Source organism: Syngnathus scovelli, chromosome 2 (genome assembly GCF_024217435.2).
Source record: "Syngnathus scovelli strain Florida chromosome 2, RoL_Ssco_1.2, whole genome shotgun sequence".
NCBI lineage: Eukaryota > Metazoa > Chordata > Actinopteri > Syngnathiformes > Syngnathidae > Syngnathus > Syngnathus scovelli.
Window position 1 is genome coordinate 13,825,959 of NC_090848.1, and position 20,667 is coordinate 13,846,625.

General features: G+C 41.7%; 1 protein-coding gene across 2 annotated transcripts; it reads right to left on the bottom strand.

Annotated features, from left to right (window-relative positions):
- Positions 1-1,641: 1,641 nt before the first annotated feature.
- LOC125989122 (XK-related protein 7) lies at positions 1,642-20,174 on the bottom strand. Of its 2 annotated transcripts, XM_049755149.2 has the most exons (4): positions 18,832-20,170; positions 6,781-6,980; positions 6,452-6,671; positions 1,642-6,298 (listed from the first exon to the last, which is right to left on the bottom strand). In XM_049755149.2, the coding sequence occupies exons 1-4, from the start codon at positions 19,425-19,427 to the stop codon at positions 5,500-5,502; spliced, it is 1,815 nt and encodes a 604-aa protein (XP_049611106.1). In that variant the 5' UTR covers positions 19,428-20,170; the 3' UTR covers positions 1,642-5,499. The 2 variants fall into 2 exon arrangements, with proteins under 2 accessions (XP_049611106.1, XP_049611104.1); XM_049755147.2 differs by having other exon boundaries at positions 1,642-6,671; positions 18,832-20,174.
- Between the last annotated feature and the right edge of the window lie 493 nt (positions 20,175-20,667).

Sequence of the window (20,667 nt, forward strand, 5' to 3'; positions counted from 1 at the left end):
TTGCAAGTATAATTGCGTGTATTTTTTTTCTCCCTAAAATTCCTGATTCCTCTGGGGTACTCAGGGGCATCTTTCACCATTAATTTTGTTCCCTCTGTCACCGTGCTGCTTTACTCAGGTATCCATTCCCTTTGTCTGTGGCTGATAACATCACTCGTCTTGCATGAGCATGGGCGGCTAATTTGCGGCCCAAGTGATGTTATAATCAAAGTGTTTTATGACAAGTGTCGTATGGTGTTGATACAGTGTCATGTATTTTGTGGTGCAGTGGCAGTAACGTGGCGCTGTCATGTTAACAAGGTATATTTTTAAGTGAACTTGCTGTGTGTGCCTTTGAAACTATGAATGTTGCCAGTTGTACTGATGCTCAGACTGGCTCAACGTGCATGTAATCAATCATTTAACAATAAATATTTGTACGTACTGGATAGACTAGATATTATTGGTGAACAATTAAGCCATGATATTCAGATTTACTTTTCCCTTTGTCAGAACATACATATATGGTAATCTGACGTGGAGATTAAAATTGAGGATTTTAAAAATATATATATATATATCGTGGCACGACAAGGGTTGAGCATCCTTGAGGTCATACAATTTGGAATTTGACTTATGATGATCGCGTAAAATATGCCTTTAATGGCGCCCAAAACCCCTAAAACATCCTGTGATCTGTCAGTGCAATTTAATTCTGTCCTGTTTAACCACCAACGTCATAGCGCCATGAAAACTATGAAATGAACATTTAAACATCACAAACAGCAGCTCATAATAAAATGGAAAAAAAAATAGCATTTGTTAGACACAAATAAATAAAACACTCTTAGTTTCCTCATACCTCCTTCTGCTTCCAAGGGCGCTAAATTTGGGTTGTTTCTGCAGCCGACCTGCAGTGCAAACGGCACAAAAAAACAAAGAAAGGTACAGTTAATGCCGTCTCCTGACTTTCAACACAAAACATGACAACAAGTAAAAACACCTTGCACTCTGAAGCAAGGAGCACGTGTGGCAAACTAAGACGTGAGCAGGAAGTTTAAAGTCACCAAAACAGGAAGTAGTAGAAAACAATCTCTGCTCTTCACAATAAAATTACAAACGTGAAACTAAAAAAGACCATATTATCTTCCCTCAAACAAAATTGCTCCAATTTACAATCAGCCTACTCTTTAAGAGCGCATTACAGTGAGAATAAAAAAACATGTGTTGCAATTAGCGGGTTTGGCCACAGGGTGGAAGCAGTGTACCAGAAACTCTCGGAAGCTGCGGAGAATGGGATTTTTTTTTTTTTTTTTACATGTGGACAAAAACAATTATTGATCTGGAACACACCTTTAAAGATTAAAAGCCCAGACATACACACCATATTTCCTGTAGTGGCATGGAGGCATTTAGACACATGCAGATTTGTGTGCGTGTGTGTGTGTGTGTGTGACCTCTGGTACCATACTGTCTCTCATTGATGGTAAGTCTTGGTAGTCTTGTGTAGTGTTCTGGTGTATGCATGGAAATTTGAAATGTGTAGTTTTCTGGTGTATGCATGGAATTTTGCCCACTTTTGATAACCTTGATTCATTTAAAAAAACATCCATTCATTTACAAATACACACTTAATTTGGAAAAAAGACACAGATACTCTGCTCGCTGTTCAGCCATGTTTACTACAGTAATTGTTTCCAGTCTACATTTATCAGCACAGCTTGTTGAGTTCTTTTTTTCATTTATTTATAACACCATCAAGAAAGTTTCACTCTGAAGAATATGATGCGGCGTGTTCAGCCTGCCTCCACACACAGTACTCACAACACACACACGCACACATCCTAGTTTTTTATTTACATATAGACGGAATGAGTAAAAAAATTTAATTTAACATCTTAATGTAAGAGTCATACCAAAGATATGGCCACCCAGTGATTAAACAATAGGAAATATATATAAAACAAATACAAAAATAAACATAAATAGTAAAACTTGCTTCAATTAATAGAATATGATTGATTTTTTTCTTTTACATTTCAAGTTAATAATAAATAATCACCACAGAAAAAACCAAAGCCCTCAACAACCGGCAACTTCTGTACATTAGCTTATCATGTTTGACATGATGGAGGGGGGGGGGGGGGGGGGGGGGGGGCGAGGCTGAGTTGTCTTTTGCAGCACCGTTAACATCCACGAGTTGTGTTATCATGACAACAACACTGATTTGATCTTTGCGCTCATCGCTTGTCGAGGGACAAGCTCGTCTTGACGCATGACCTCGTTGTGCTGTCATTATGTACATTCTCAAAAATAAGTAGACACGTGCGCAAACAGCAGTAGAAAATAAAACATAACATTTTGGAGTCTGTCATGGGCGGTTAGTGTGAAAATAAAATGTGAGAATGTACTATTTTCCCATGTTTTGTTTGAAATCCTGAAATTAAATTAATTCCATGCTCATCCGGGAATGAATCCAAATATCGCCTCTTTTCTTTCTAGCACCATAACAATAACGCCAATAATATGAATACAAAATTACTTCTTGATTATATTCATAATTAAGGGTTGGGTTCAGCAACAGCTAGATTTTTTTTTTATTCTTGAAATGTCATAGCTCTTAATTACAACTCAAGGGAATTTTTTTTGCAGTTGTTGCAGTTCCACTTTAGGCCTGTTGGTGTCAATCCTTTGCCTTTTCAAATTATTGGTGACTGTTTAAAAAATATCAAACCTTTCCACCACTCTGGAGAAGGGAGGCTAATACTAATACTTTTTTTTTTCTTACTATAAGTCAGCTACATACATAAGTGTCAAAAAGAGAATTCAGGGTCTGGATACTGCCTGAATGTTGTGTACTGTATCACAAACATATTATACGGGGGAAAAAAGCAGCAGTCTTAGTCATTTTGGCACTTTTTGATTTAACATGGATGCGTGATAAGCACCTAGTGAGTACAAGGGTCCGAAAGGAAGGGAGCAGTTTGATATGTTGATAACTTCAGCACTGATAAAACCTTTACTGAGGTTTTTTTTTTCTTCCTGGCATCTCAGCATACTAGCACGTTGTATTTCATATCAACAGGGGGGGAGTACATTTTGAGTTTTGGCTACAAAATACACACAAAAAACTGTGGTCATATTTGTATTGCAACATTATGACTGGGTTTCCAAAGTAATTTTTGAAGTGTTAAGTTGTGTAAAAAAATCCAGCACCCCAATCAGGCTGATATTATCCTTATGCAAATAGTCCCTTCTCTGACAAGTCAGAATTAGAAAAAAAAAAATAAAAATACACCAAAAAAACGCAGTTATGTCAATAAAAAGTATCTCACGTACATCCGCATACACTACTGTACAGCCATCATTAGCTTTGCTGTTTTAAAAGTGTTGACACGGGTTATTTTTATCTTCTGACAATGATATCAATCGCACCATTTCATCATCAGAGTCACTATGGCACTCCGTCTGTTCATCGTCCTCCATGAACCAGGAAGTAGGCTCCCTACTGACCAAAAGATGGACAAACTAACACAAATATTATATGACAACACCCTATTACTCATACTTTAGTGAGTAGCTCAGCCATGTTGGAGGGCTGCACAAAAAAAAAAAAAAAAATCTAATGGTGGACTAAGATCTTCACGGTACCCTATGTTTTTACTTTTCCTATACTACATTTAAATCACAAAAGAAAATTGTCCCAAGGAAAATTGAAGTTGTCTGTGAAAATATTAAAATTTGTGAGGGGGAAAAAAAGTAATAAATCTCTAGCCTGTGAGAAGTGCCTGAACTTACAGTTCCTTAAAAAACATATTCATACCCCTTGTACTTTTTTTTTACATTTTTGTGACCATACAATCACAAATTTTAGTGTATTTTTGTTAAGATTGAATGTGAAAGACCAACACAAAGTAGCACATACTTGTGAAGTCAAATATGTTTTTCAAAATTTTACGTGAATGTGTATGAACTGAAAAATGTGGTGTCCCCAAATCAAACATTTTTATTTAAAGATGAGCAAAGCTGGTAGAGATATTCCCCCAAATACTTGACCTGTTGAAAGGTAACTCATCGTATTGAGATTTGTCAGATTTGAATTCTCTTAAAATTTGTTCCGATTCATTTATTTCCTGCTTTGTTTTGGCCGATCACACAAAATCTCAATAACCAATTTTGACATTTGTTGTTGTAAGATGGCAAAATATGAAAATGTTCAAGGTGTAAGAATACTTTTTCAAGGCACTTAGCTTCGACACAAGTGGTTGTGCTAACGTCACCATTTGATGTTTAAATTCAGTTATGCTCTTTCTTTATTTTACCTGTGAGTGTAGCTTATCCGTGAATAAAAGGCTGGTATGCGGTTTCCTTTTGTAAACGACATTGCCGTTCAAAAACTAATTCGCTCTCTTGTTAGCCTAGCTAAATTTTCTTTTGGGGGTATTACCATTGTGAACTTAAGGTTGTATTTCCAAATGACAATTACACCACGCCTCGATCCTCACTCGCTTGACAGACAATTCAAACATACTTTCCCAATAAAAAGTGAAAAAGACTGTCGAAGAACTATGAGCCCCACTATGAATCTTTTGCTAAAAGTCAACTTGAATTAACATTTAGACTCTGTCGAGTCACTGGTCACCTACAGTAACTACGTGTTTTACTAGCTTATATCTGACATTAGTATTTACTTGACTGTACAACAGTGTGAGGTGGCTCTCTAGTCCCGCCAGTCCTTGATCATGTGATGTAAACACTTTCTCCCATCATGTGGACCTAGAAGGACTCGTGTGTGATGCTTTCCGAGGTCAGAAGGACATGCAATCGACTGGAAGTTGTGATTATGTTTTCACTTGGCGAGACAACAGTCAAAATGTTTTGTCCTCTCAACATTAAGTTAGAACTCTGCTCAATCGGCTAACGACGTGCCAATGTTCAATTGATCTCTTTTTCGCTTTTGTTTTTACACTAAAGATCTTTTTTTCAGTCTAGTTTTGATTAATGGTAACATTTAAATTACGGATAGAAGGCTTTTGTCAGCATGTGATTTTGCTCTTCAAGAATTCCAGGTCCCAGGCTTTGAATTATCACCTCCCCCCTTTTTTTTAGCAGATAGTAGGGGGCGAGGGCTTTCCACAGTCTTGAGCTCATGTTCATTCATGCATCATCTCATTAATCTCATTCTGACATGAAGGATGAAATCTAATACTGCACTTCTCTGTCCCACCATGAGAGATTAAATTTCTCACCTCCAAGCGTTTCAATTAGACAACGATTATCCGATTCCTACTCCCTCATCAGCTTCAACCTGGACCTGGTCAAGCGGAGAGAGTGCCTTGGCCAGGGATTGCACTTCACATTTTACAATCAAGTGTAGACACCCGTCTTTTGTGACAAAAAAAACTGTCCATGTTCGATGTCTGAGTGTCTCCTGGCAGAGCGAGCCCTGGGATGAGAACTGGTCTCTGGCTGAGCCTTGACCCAAGACTGCATTTCTACAGTGTAAGAAGCCCGCGTTGACTAAACAGTGGTCTCATACTCCAGCACCTCTTTGCTGCCCATCATGCTACTTCGGTATTGTATCCTGGGGCTGGACGCTGACGTGGTCTCCAGAAGTAAGATGGTCTTGCGAAGGCGACGGTCAATGAAGTGGGCATCCCAGGCCGGATACCTCTTCCTTGGGAGGTCGATCCGGATCACAGGGCCTTCTTGTGAGGAGGAGGTCCTGTGGAGGAGCGCCGGGGAGGACGAAGGGGACGGACGCACCTGGAAAACCGGCAGGCAACTGTCCCGATCCCTGTCCCTGTCCGGATCCCCGGGAACCATGTCTCCCGTGTCTTTAGTCCTGGGAAGAGTCCTGGGAGGACTGGTGATGACCATGTCTGTTTGCGAGCCTTGGGATGGCGTGAGACAAGCGTCGATCACACCCACCACGCCGCTTGCGCTCACTATCCCCTCATCCACACACCCTCCCCAATTTGTGCCCAGCACTGGCCCGTCAGGATGCAGCCAGCAGTAGTAGACCAACATGAAGAAAGTCCCCAAGGCGAAGCTGCAGGCCACCAGGCACACCACCACCAGAGCGTACGAGTCGGAGGTGTGAGGGCCACGGTACGTGTACCAGGCGGCCGTCAGGGCCACGTTTTCCGCCAGCGTTACCGTGTAGTAGACAGTCATGCGGAGGCGGCTGGGCCCCTCCTTGACGTTGAACCAGCAGAAGATGTAGATGATGCCCACCACCATGTTGTAGATGATCTCCTCCCACTTGGACATGCAGAAGTCAGTCTCACCTTGGATTATCCAGAATGTCATTATACACCTGAAAGACAGAAGCATATAAAGTAAAAGAGTAACAAATCTCAACATTGCTGACATGACACATGATTGTAAATATGATTTCATCCAATGTCTGTCATTGCACATTTCCTGGATAAACACTTTCAAGGCGGGTTCGCTGTGTTGTGTGGCACACCAGTGACTGACGATGAATATTCCAAAATAGAGCTGGAAGACGGAGGCAAAGAGGGCAAAGGCCACGGTCCTGGCCCCGATGGTGAACAAGTGCCAGAGGATCTGGGCGATGACGGCCTTGTAGGACATGGGCAGCTTGTCATCACGCGAATCCCTCAGAACCTTCTGGTAGGATGCGATCATCCAGGCCAGTGACACCAGAGAGGCCGAGGCCGATAGACCTGCACACAGACAACAAATTCATAGATCTTTCTATCTTTTGAATCCAACATCATCACATTGTCGCTTCTTGATGAATCAAGAGTCAAGAACCACCTGCGTTTCCCTCACCTTGCAGCGGCAGGACGGCGTTTCCATGGATCATGATGCTAAGCTGAAGGACAAGCTGCGGCGCCGACTTGAGGAATGCCTCCAGGAGACGAAGCATGGTTATGTCGGCGCTCTCAAACATTAGCCGCCAGTGGAAACGGTTGTGGGAACCGTCACCGTGCCAGCGACTCTGAGCGCCCAGAAAGAGTGCGTGGATATACCTGAAGAAGAGGGAAGGGCTCAAGGTAACTGCTTTGTTGCAAAAAAAAAAAAAAAAAAAGATCCTGTGATGTGTCTTTTTTTTTTAGCATCCTGCTGTAGCCTTTTGTGAGCCTGGCTAAATGGAGTTGAAGAATTACCTTGATTCACTTTGATTGGCACATGGATATTTTTCTCTCTGCATGTCAGAGAGCCAGGGAGAGTGAGCGAGAAAGAAGAATACACAAGTGCGCTGAGTTAGGACTTGAAATACAAAATTAGGATGAGAGATTGAGGAGGAAAATCAGAAGAACAGGGGCGGAAGAGAGGAGGAAGAAACAGCAAAGTAGAGGAGACAAAACAAGACTAGGAAAGGTGAGGAAGACAGACAAATGAAGAAAAATGAATGAGAAATTGATGTCGATGGGAGCAAGAGAAACATAACAAAACAAAAGCAGAGGGAATGAGGATGTAGCTGAGGAAGAGAGGGAAGGGGATCAGGGAATTGCTGAAGAGAGAGTAAACAGGAGAAGTGGGAGGAGAAGGCCAACAGAAGCTATGAGAAAAACAATTCATGAATGAAAAGTAGACCAGACAAAATTGGAAGTCAGGAAGCAGGAAGAGAAGAGAAGCAAGACCAGGGTAAAAAATGAGGTGGAAGAGAGGAAACAGGAGCAGGAGAGGAGAGGAAGTAACAAAAACACAAAACAAAAATAATACAGTCAACTAAGAAGGGAGATGTGGAAATGAGAAAGAGAAGCAAGTCAGGACAGGAGGAAAAATAATATGGATTTGCTACCATGACAACAGTATGTATGCACTTCTCTTTCCATGTCATTTGCAAAAAAGTAATCCTTCTGTTCCTTTTATGACCTTTCCTGTGACAGACACAAAGCTCATCATCTATCTACTGTGAGCTTGAGCTAGCTAGCTCTCTTGCTAGCTAATCGCAGTGCACAAAATAACCATTCACGCATTAAATTCACACCATAGGACTGTTTCGTTTTCCAATAAAGCCAAGTTTTGGGGAATATGGGAATTTGGAATACTTGGGAAAGGGCAAAGTGGGGGGAAAATAGACATGAAGGAATAAAAGTAGGAAGGGAAAGAAGGCTGAGCTGCCACCTGTGCTGATCCATCACAGTTTATGAAGCACTCCTAGAGAAACAGGGAGGTGAGGAGGAATGGACGGATGGAAGAAAGAGAAAAATGAATGATAATGGGCTCATAAAAGTGACGAATGGCGGGAGTCGTATCCTTTTTCTCTTTCCACTTTTCAGCACTTTCCTTGCCTCCATTCATCCACGTGCCAGGGACATCTGATGATTTAAGGAAACAATTCCATCTCCATTTGGAGGAAGGAACCTCAGGCTTGTAATGCCATTTGAGTCCATGCGAGGCATCAGCGAGTCAAATTATCCGACGTCGACACTTTCAATCAGGGTTGATGCGGATTAGTCCATATGTTCTCACGCAACTAATTTATGTTTCTGCTTTTGAGCTTGATAAACCCTTGAAGGTTAGGCCGAGCACTACACTCACCAGACCCGCTGCTACAAAATTTGTGGGTCAACACTTTCAGGATATTTCATCACAGCAGCAAAGCAAAGCACAATGCTTGGCTTGTCTTCCTTCATCTAGGGTCACGAAAGATTCCAGATGTCATTCCTGACATTGTTTTTCTTTGGACTATTGTACGCTTCCAACTTGGGAGTAGTTCAGGGAAGGCCCTGTTGATCTTTCAATTGGATAAGGATTTGGATTTCCTTTTGGTGTCTAGCCATTTCTCAATGACTCACACACTATTGAGGCTCCTGGTTTTTTAAATTAATTAACTATTAAATTCCCAATAATGGTTTCTTCAAACGTCAAGGATCCAATCCAACGGCAACAGCACAATGTAAGCTGTTTGCCAGTGGCAGGGAATATTTTTTTTTCATTGGCACAACCCGCATACGCTTTACAAATATGGCCCTACTTAAAGGGCTAATTAATAGGCTTTCCGCCAGAATAAGACTTTTTGCCAAGAATCATAATCCTTACTAATGTACTAAGTAATATTACTACATTAAAATATTTTATTAATATGCACATAATTTTCAACACATTCATTATACACAAGTGCACATTTGTATTTTTTGGCCCCTGAGCTTGACAACCCAGCCAAAACAAAATCAATTGAATCACCCTGTGTCTGTGTATTTGTGCATAGTGTGGGGACCCACTGTCCGACACGGTCTAGCTTTTCCCAACACATCGCTGCCATGGTTACGCGGTGGCATGAACCACCGCGAAAATAGTTGTATGAGTATCCACACTGCTGATCTGTCTCTGTCTTTCATGCACACACACATACGCACACACACACACACACACACGCACGCATACTATAAATATCCATGTGCCACTCAAAGTGAATCAGTTGTCTATCCCCAAGCTGCTGTCCCACATAGCCACTCAAGTGAGCTCTGTGTGTGTGCGTGCACGCGCATCTTTGCCAGTGAGTGCTATTTTGAGCCAAGTGTTTGAAATCCAGGGAGAAGCAAGTGCTGTGTGTTATGCCGCTGCTGCTGTGTATGTGTGTTGTTTTTGCAGTATAAACACAGCGTCCCCTGCTAGTGATGCAGGCATCCCTCAGGCCAATCAGAGCAGGGAAAACAAATGCAGTGCCACCCTCAGGCTAGTCACTGAAGAAAGTTTCAATTGCGGAGTTTGAAAAGATGTGAATCAAAATAAGAACAATAGTGATGTTGGCAGCCAGTGGTTAAGTTATGGAATGTGCAACAATGCCAAAGATGACAACCAAACAGTGGAATGCATAATGTTGAATGGCCAATGTGAAATTGTGGCAAAAGTTACACAAAATCTCTGCCCATATTCAAACCTGGCATGACCAAAGAGCTTTTTGAGAGGTCAGTTCAGCAAAGAATTTGCTTTACTTCTGTTTTTCGGTTCCAGTAATTTCGATGTGAAACCATGTCACATCAATTGTAGGCTAGCTTAGCAATTAGCATTATTTCTGCATCTTTCTTTGTGATCCTCTCAAGAGAATACATATATAAGATAAGACAAGATAAAAGATGCTTATCAGAAGTGCAGATTTTTCACCACCATGGAGGTGATGATTCCTGACTTAATGGCAACATGTTTAGCCTCACTAGCTAGCCAGATAAATCATGTTGCTAGCTAGGCTAACTAAATTGCACCAATCTTGCAAGAACCCAAATGGCACCAACGCAGTGGAATGACTCACATATTTTTTTCATTATTTTTTTCTAACCGTAAAAGCAAAACAATTATTTGCCTGCATTTACATCCAATTTTCCACTGTTCACATGAATCTTCACACTAGCATCGTCTGTGCTGCTGCTGAAAAGTGGCCAAATCACAGCGGGAACTAAACAGTCTCCCCATTAAAGTACAGAATGAGATTTTCACCCACAGATAAAAGGAAGGTTGGAGACAGGATGGGAGCAGGAAGCGGAGGAGGTGCTGTTTCTAATTTGGGAGGTGAAATGAGCAACAGAGGATCATGTGGACAAACAGGTAAAGACAAAAAGACACGACAACGTGAAAAGAGGAATCTAAAGCCGAAAGATGGCTGATGATGATTGCGGGAAGCGCCGGAATATGCGCTCGGATTTCATTTCATTTGTTGCCACTTCAACATAGGAGTGTGCACGAGTCTGCAGCTGTTGCTCCATTCATGTCTTTATGGCAACTGTGAATGATTTTAATGAGGAATTAACATTAAGATACCAGTCTGTGTGTGTGTGCGTGTGCGTGTGTGTGTGTGTGTGTGTGTGTGTGTGTGTGTGTGTGTGTATTTCGGTAAACTACATGAGGCAAAATAGTGGCAAGTTGATGAAGATGAACACAGGAGACCAGAATGTAGCACAATTAACTGTGCAAGAAGCACTTTTTATATTTGGAAAATAAAACTCCAAGTACTTAATGACTTAAAGGTCCCGATTGTTCATCGACCATTGAAGTTTATTTAAAGCTTTACACTTAAAGATGGTCCATTAAACATCATTTCAATAAAGGTTTGCACTGTGCCCTGCTAGCCACTGCGCCATCAAGCACAGGGGTGGCCAAGCAGTCGGTGGCTAAGAGCCGCCATTTTTACTGTTACTGCAAAGAGCCACTTCATATGGGCAGACATAAACTGCTCTCATCCTTTAAGTCTAGAAAGACTTAATAAAAAAAACAATTATCATCTATGTGACTTATATAATGAACAGGCTTAACTATGTTGTGTGTTGGCTTGGTCATTTTCTGACCAGTTTGGGTGGGGCGGAAAGAAAAATAATAACAAAAGTCACACTTAACATACCCTAAAAATTGATCTTTCAGAGACATCTGATAATTGGCGAAGCTGACTTTGGACAGAAAAGGTAAAAAGGACTCCAGATTGTTATGCGTGTGTAACCTGGTGGTGGTTCAAGGTACTTCTCTTCCAGGGTGCAGGGAACAACTAATGCTGACTCCGCACACGTTATGCTGATAATAGCATTCTTAACACACAGACTAAGTTCTACTCTTGTTCACATAAAAAAAAAACTTGCACCTGGATGATGACATTCTGCAAAGACTTGAGGAGTAGGAAGAAGAATGTTGACATAAGAGCATGATGCAAAGACAGGAAAGAGCAGCGAGCTGATGCAGAGGAGTTGTCAGTACGACAAAGCAGGTAGATCCACCATAGCAGGAGTTTCAGCGTTCCATGAGACGTTTTCCAAAAGATGGGACTTACAAATAGTGTACAGGAGACCAGGGTGGTTTGATGATGTAAAGTCGCAGTCTGAGCAATTGGGGCAGGCATAGAGGCTCAGATCCAGATCAGAGAACTTTCCTAGGGTGACTCTTAGGCTTTCATCATCACAATATTCTCTGGGAATGAGGTGTGATGTCCCTTTTGTGCAACCTGTGCAGTACATTTATGATTCAATCCCTGAGCGTAAAATCTTCTGAACGCGTGGTGTTATGAGTTGAAGAGCGACAATGACTCTTTAGTAATCATTCGTACTCGCCGTCTATTCAAGTTGTCACAGATTTTCCTTCCAGGTTGTTGGTAGACAATGAATGTTTTTCTTTCTTTGTATTTTGTCATATTTACTGAATTGCAAGCTTATTGTTGACAATGTTTTCATTCAGTGTTCAACACAAGTAAGATTGTTGACCTTAAGCAACTCCCGAATGATGAATGGGCAAAATGTGACATTTGTTCGGGGCATTTTCAGAACATTTGAAAAAAGTAAGCCAACCTATACAGCTGAAAAATGAAAACTGCCCTTATTTGTCATGGACACTCATTTTCATAACTTCAAAAAAGGTGCGACCTTAGCCTTTAGACTACCGTTGGTTGCCCTTAGTTACAGGCTGCAGGTTGCTCGCTCTTCACACTTCCTGCTTTACGTCCTTCTTTCCGTAAAGGATTTGGGGAAATTCATTATTTCTGCTTCAATCATCTTGTTATCGCTTCAACTTTTCCGCCCTTGTTTCGTTGTCCCACCAGCCATCTTTTCCTCGACTTCCCGTCTTCCCTGAATCTAAAATGACTCATTTTAAATGTTTCTCATTTCTACTTTCCCTCTCTTCCGCTCCTGTCTTCAACCCCCCCCCAAGGCTTGCTATCTTAATTGCGCTGCATGCTGGCGAAGATGGCGTGGCCGGACTGCCTGCTGCTTGTCTTCTCGGCGCTACTGTTTGTGCCGTTCTCAGCATGTTTTTTTTATTTATTTACACAAGCTGCATCAAGGTCACATGGGGTTTGTAACAAAAAAAAATCTTTGTGCCTGTAGGATGTTGTTCAAAATCAATAAGGAGCTAACACTGATAAAGATTAATACAGCGGAATGAGTAATCTTGATCACTGGCGAGGTTGTGCACTTCCGACCATGCAGGATATGTCATGCATGATGTCACTCCAGTGTACGTCACGTTTATGTATTCACATTTGAAACAGTAAGATGCCAGCAACAACCGTTCCATCCGTTGTCTGAAGTGAAATTTTACATTTCAGTATCAATATTAAATATTGTTTTTTGACAATGAAAAAGAAATTGCCCTGTGACAGTTTGGTCAATTTTGGCCTCATCTTAAGCATCAACTCTCTGCGTCAACATTTGATAGAGTAAATAAAGTGAGAAGGTAAAAGTCGTTTTTTCATCTCTTAAAACAGTATTAGGGGTTGAAGTCGTAGCTTTGAGGCATCACAGAGCTTTTCGGCTTGTGTGGGTTAAGAACGGTTCATCTCATAAAAGCTGCAGAGAATTACAGCTGATTTCCTTCACTCCGCCTTTAATGGGCTCCAAAAACCATTACAGTCCATTCAACAGCAAAATAGTTTAAGTGCAGTTTGCCTTTCAAACTGCATCAGCGGATTAAGATTTCATTTGAACGCTAACTTGGAGCAATTCTGACAGAGCGCTTCATTTGGGGCAAAAGGCTGTAAAACGTGTTGAACTTTGATGCTCCCTGAGGAGTATCGGGCAACTTATCCCGGCTGCATCCAAAGCTTCAAATAGACACGACCGCTTGGTGGAAATGACCTCGCCGTTTGGTTTGCGCTCCACTGAGCCACATTTTAGCTTTGAATGCTTTACTCCATTCCATGGTGGCTGGGGTTCTGAATCAAATCATGTTCCTCCAATTTTCACTCTCGCAGACATGAAGGCTGAGCTAAGATTCGCTGGTGCAATAAAAGCGTTCTCTTCAATCAAACCCTTATGAACCTTTTCAGGAGCACTGGTTACTCCAGATATTTCAATGTTGTTTTCTATGAATGAATTTTATTGTCAAAGTTGCCATACACTGTCATCCACTATTCAGCTGCTTTTCTAAGTGCAAAAAAAAAAAAAAGTCAAAGTGCAATGCAACAGTGCGCATGGGTGGAGTTGTCTTTTTTTGGTATTTTGATAGACAGGTAGACTTGTGGGTAATGGTGCGTTTGCACCTTTGTGGGCCTTTGTGGTTCGGAAGCACTTTTTTTCCCAGCCAATCATAACTGGAGGCAAACTACGCTTGACATTGCAGAAACAGAAATAGACTCGTTGGGGTTAACATGAATTTCAGTTGTCTTTATGGGAGCTCACTTTATCCCCCCAGACACTAGGCTCTGCTTCAGCAAGAAGGCAGGCATGGAAGGCTCACGCTCTTCTCCAAGATCCAGCCAAGTGTTACGCACGCGAGATTCAGCCCGCTGTTAAGCATCGATTTGCTGGTGAGATGACAGTCAGGTTCTGCTCAGGTAAGGAATGCCGGACTTGCTAAGCACAATATAAAAACGGGCAAAGGCTGGCTTCTCTTGCCTAACGCGTGGAGAACCTAAAACAGTGAAGACCTACAGTGGAATGTTCAACACACAAACACGCGCGGTACATTTGATTGACAGCTCCCAAGAGGGCTGCTGTGAATTATTCAGCAGCGGCTGACAGACAAACATCAGACAGGCAGGTGGCTGCCGACCATCAACACTTTCCCCGCAGGCATATTTTTATTCATAATCAATAACTCTATTTAATTTTACATGAGCCTCCGTGCATTCGCCCGCCGCCATTACATGCTTCAAGAAAAAAAAAAAAAAAAACTTTAAAGACACACTGTTGCTTGACACGCTGCAAGTCAACAGTAAATCCCAGAAGGCCAAGTTGCTATGAGACGACATGGCACGGTAGTTAACTTATAAAACTGATTCGTCAACTACTACGTACTGAAGTAATCACAAATTAGGGAGCTTTAATTAAATTAATTATGCCGTCATGTTGCTAGCATCTGGTGGCTAGTCGCGAGCTGCTAAGCACACTTAAAGGCTGGGAAGAGCCATGGGACTTTTTTTCATGGAGTATACAGTAATAGGCAAAAATGGCTCATCTTTGCTGACAGCCTGACACAGTTGCAGTTCCAACGGATGATTCTTTTTTTAAACAAACCAGGCTTACTCAGAATTTAAATTTTAGCTGGCAAAATTGCTACTGTGGTTCTGACGTCACTTCTCATAGACAATAATCTCACTTACTAATGTTTCTAGAGAAGAAAATACCGTTTACTGCTATGCTAAATGAAAAATGAAAACCAGTTAGTGGTTCATTTTAAAATGTCATGGTATTTTCCCCTTTTGTATTCATAATTGTTCTTTAACCCAGCAAAAATATATATTTTTTATTTTTATCCCGACACTTGATAGAATTATCAGTTAGTTATCCGAAAACTAAAATATTTGAAAAGCTGCGGCCCAAAATGTAACTTTGATAACAAGCGATGATGTTCACGGTGATGCTGCAGGCATTTTAATGGTAGTCCGATTATTTCACATGACTTACATCATACAGGACTCGTGCCAGAAGTTTTCTTTTTAGTTGAACTGCGCTTCACTTTGGTCAACTTGTCAACAAATTGCCACTGTCTGCTTTATTAACCGCTGACATTTTTTTGTTAAACTGTATGGGCCCTAGAGCAAAATTTTAATTGGACTAGAAGTCTGATTATTTGTAATTGCAAAAGCTGAGGTGGTCTGCCTGCAGGCTTTCAGACTAGCTTGTTTGGAGACAACCGCTACATCACTAGACAAGCCAGGGAATTGTGGTGTCATACAATTGGTGAGACAGAAATGGAAATAGCTCATTCACTAAAGGCAAAATGAGGTGTGACCACTTAGCATGCAAGGATGTTACTGCCATAATTAACCGCTGTCGACAAGTGAGACGAAAGTTAAGCAGAATACTCCAGGCTCAATTACATTTGCTGCACTAAAAAAAACACAAAAGAATAACAACAAATGGCAAAACCACCAGCCAAGCTATCTTATTTCACAAGTCCAAGACACTTTTTTTTTTTTTTTTAACACAAAAGTGTAATAAATTCATCAAAACCGAAGACGCCACTTCTGCTACTTGCTTATTCATTTAATGGCATCAAGTTCTTGTTGCCAGTGGCAGTCACTTTTAACAGGATCCACTTTACAGGCTGGTAAAATTCAAATTAAATGCAAGGGCAATAACACACACACACAAACGCACAATCAAGCTGGCAGTGCTCCACTCAAAGCCATCGGTCCGCTTGGACTGGGTCCAGACAGTTCAACTCTCTCTGGGATCGATTGATCTGGTTTGGAGCAGAGAGGAACTGATCGAATTGTCTGAAAATTTACATCATGAACAATCACGAGGGTCTCATTTATCTTAATTTGTAATCATCCTTGGCCATGATTCCCTCGGTATGATTTTCTATGGCCACAATGTATCCCCATCAGTGATGGTGTGCATTCTCTTCTGCACAAGTGCAGAGTTTAAACGCAAGAGCAGACATCTCAATTTTTTGTTGATTCCAATGCTGTGACAGGCTGGCTGACTCTTGAAAGGCAGCGCCAAGGCCAGAGTGGGACTCGTTTTCAGCCCTGGAGTTTCAGGGCTCAGACTGGCCCACTTTTGTTCACATGAAGAAGCTGACGATACGCAATTTTACACTTATTAGTGTATCAATATAAAAACACTTACAATTCTCTCCTATCAGCTTCATTTTGCATTTGATCAAAAATCTAATTTATAAATGAATGTGCATAAAATCATGGCCAGTGTTTATTTGAGCAAGTATAAGAGCATGAATAGTTGTAAAAGGACAAAGGGACTAATAGGCAATTATATGAGATAAAACATTTTCCACTTAACAAGTCACATTTACCAAACTCTGTCAAGCCTTCCTATTAGTGCCCCTATTTTGAAACCTTTTCACAAGAAATATCAGAACATACCCAAAAGTGAAGTCAAATTGCCCATCTCTGGTGTAATTTGCCAGAAATGGCATATTACCAAATGGCTCAATTTTAATCTAAATGGCACATAAACACAAATTTACATGAGTCTGTCAAGTTGCCATTAGTACAGATTGCAATACAATTATTCAAGAGGAAATCATCTGTTTTGATGGACACTGTCAGATGGAAATTTATATAACCTTATGGTCCTGGTTGAACTCTGCAGAGGTACACAACAAACATCATCATCTCTCTCATATTTTGGCTAACGGAGCACATTGTTTTAAGCACAAGATTCTCATCAGCCGCTTTATTCTTAATGTGCATCTCTCAGCATGTTAGTGTGGATTATTAATGCACTTTATTACCGTCTCTGCATGTAATCATGTAAAATCCCACATGCTCTCTTTCAAAATTAGCTGGCGTAAAGTGAATCGCAAAGTTTAATACTGTGGTGCGGCCACTCATCTCTCACCTCATTTTATTCAGTACACAAGTATTTCTGTTGAAAAATAATTAGTATTTGCCACAATATAAAACTATTAAGTTGAACGTGTATTCATTTATTTTCATAGGTTTATAGTCCCTGGCAGCGGAACATCTTGCCTCCACTAGAACAATATTAATGACGGCATAACTGGAATATTTTTTGACAGGTGACTTGGAAGATTTGAAAAAATAATTTTATTTACTGCTCCAAGACAACAATACCTGTTAAAACACCGCCCGCCCCTCCCATCCGACTGACTGTCTGCATACTCATACGGAAACACAGCTACATTTGCTGTAGTGTTGTGCTACTTTAAATTCTGATTATTTCTCAAAAGCTTGTTTTGAGCTTGTTAAGAGCTCTTGTTTTGAATCTCTGCCACTATTTTCGTGCAAGTGCACATGGGTGGAGTATATTCATAGATAGGCTCAGATACGTCGCCTGTGATCCTTCTGTGTTCGAGTTTTCATATTTACTTTGCATAGAAAGTATTGTGAGTATGAATTTTAGGTTTACTGAAGACTTATGTGAACAGTTGTTTGTCTTTAAGTGGTCTTGGTTGAGATCTCCCCTCAGTTGAGTATGGCATCAATGTTAATTACTGCAATTTGATTCTTTGTACTACTACTACTTTGGTGCCCCTGAGCTACTTTGCATGAACATGCATTGATTGCAAATGTCAACTTGTGGCAGTATGTGGACACTAAATGATAATAACGGTGGCACTGTGTTGTTTATTTACTGAATTTATCTTCCGCTACCTTTGTGAGTGGTTCTGCTAAATATTGGGACCTGTAAATTATTTTACTGTTGATTGTGTCAATGGGGGACAGTATGTGTTGCACTGGCAGCTTGGAAATTTAAAAGTGTGTTTATACGACAATGGCCTAGTAAAAAAGGGGACCGTTTTTACAGACTACAATGTTGTAAAAACAATACACATTCCCACGGAGCTGCAAACACTGACAAAACAACAATAATACGCCTGCTGGGTCATTAGTTGGCGACGTCACCTTGTAAAGAAACACAACACACTTGCACACCAAATGTGATCGTAGCTAAAATGGTCGAAAGTGGGCTAGGAAACCATTTACAAATAATTTAGCCTATATATTTTTTAAATATATGTGATATACGCACAATTTTACTCGAATTTGCATGTCTCAAAACACAGTGGTCTGTGTGTTGACTGATAGATGGGCTGACGTGTGGAGCTGAAGTTTGGACAGCAACAAAAAATATTCATTCATTCATCTTCTCATTCATCCTCAAGTGCTTATCCTCACGAGGGTCGCGGCATGCTGGAGCCTATCCCAGCAGTCTTAGGGCAGAAGGCAGGGTACACTCTGAAATGGTATGTTCAAGAAAAATAATGCCACTATTTAGGGGGGCAGTTTGAAGCCCTGATTGCGGGCAATTAATTCATCTGAATTGGAAATTTTGATATTGTTGAGCTTGATTGCAGAATGACTTAAGTTCGTAAGTCAAGGTATAATTGTGCATGTATATTACACGCGCACGCGAACGCACCATAGCAGGAGTGTGCGAAAGCAGACTGCAGACACGTGTGTGCATTGAACGAAATTTACCAAAGCGCGCACACACACGAAAGCATGCACGCATGTCCTACCTCCACACTTGTCCCAGCTGTAAGGCGTGGAGCACCGTTTGAAAGACCCACATGCAGACCGTGCAACATCTCCGTGGTCGCCCGCCTCTCTCGGTCACTGCGGAGGCGCAAGAGGGCGCGGGGACGGCGGTCGCGTTCGCCGCGTTGCTCGCCGCCGCACCCGCGCCGCGCTGGTCGCTGTCCTTGGTTCCGACAACGGCGTCGCTGGTTGCTTCGCTCGCCGCTCCCGCTGCTGCGTCCGCGCCGCTCAGCTCGGAGTAGTCGTACACGAACCACCTGAAACTGAGGACCTGTACGACGGCGGACGGCACCACGACGAAGACTAGCGTCAGGCCGAACCACCAGTAGTCGTCTCGCAGGTAGTAGTCGGCGGCCAGCCACAGGTCGGTGGCGCCGTCGGAGAAGAAGACGAGAAGGGCGCACAGAACCCAGCAGCAGTCCAGCAGCGTGTACGCCTGTCCGCCCGCGGGGGCGCACCGGGGCCGGGCGGCGGCCGCGGTGGAGGCGGCGGGGGTGGCTTGGCCTGGTTCCGAGAGGCTCCTGGGCGGGTTGTCATCTTCCACAGCCACCGCTGCTCCATCAGACTTAGCGGCCATGTTGCTTGGGGTAGGAGAGAAAGACGGAAGAGGTGATGGAGGTGGGGAGGAGGAGGGAGAGGAGGGGTGACGTCATAAATAGCCTCATCAGCAGCCAATTAAGCGCCAAGCAGCATTTGGAACGTTCGTTAAAGCCTGAGCGGCTTTCTGAATATATATATATCTCCAAAAATCAACGCAAAGCACATGCATGTGGCAGCCGATAAATTCTCGACGTCGTGGAGAATACTGGAGGGGATAGCAATGTCGCGGGGCGCACGTGTATCTGAAAAGAAAAGCACAACCCAAAATGATCAAGTCAAGAAATTGCATGCATGAACATGTTCAACAAAATGAAATATTGCAACAAAGGTCAAACGCCGCCTACTGGACATGATGGTGTTGGAACAGCGTTTCCCAACATTTACTTATGTACCTTATGATTATTCCGAGGCCGTTTAACTCTTTCAGCGCATGTTTCAAGATTCCCTCATGACCTTTCAAAGACCAACAGATGCATTTTTTTTTTAACTTGTGCAAAAAAAAAAAAAAAACCTTGAAAACACAGAGCTCCCAGGACTTGTTGGATGTTGTCACTGTCCCTTCAAAACGACAAACTTTTTTTTCTTCATATTTTTCAAAATATCAAAACGTATGTTTGGCCTATGAAAATAGAGCACATCATCTTATAACATTTTAACCATTATGAATCAACATGAATTAGAACAAAATGTTTTTTTTAAACATTATATTGATAAAGGCTTGTCCTGCTAGTCCTTACTGGTGTCACTTGTAGAAGTGTTTTCTGAGATGTAATTGTAGAGTATTTAATTTACCAATGTCATCAAAGAAAGAACAGGTTAACCATGGCTTCGAATTTTTGACCAATGAGGTAAAATTGGGCCTCACACTTAATGTTCTCGCAAAGAAATGAAAGTGTAGCTTCCTTCAAACCCACAAATGACGACGGGCATCCAAACATCCAACCTCACTGTGAGCTCCATCATTGCGTGCAATATTGCTGTGCATGCCGAGATGTTTTTAATTGGACAAGCTCCAGTGGCTGTGTGACACAAGTATGATGAGGCCAATCAGGGGGGTCTCCAAATTGTCTGTAATTGTTCACCTCCCTTCATTCTCTCGTCCAAGTTTAAGCCCAGCGACAATGCAATGTGCCAACTAAACTGCACGGTTACATCTGGCAGTAAAGACTTGACCCGAATTAAATGATCTGTTTTATCAATGCTATAATGATCATATT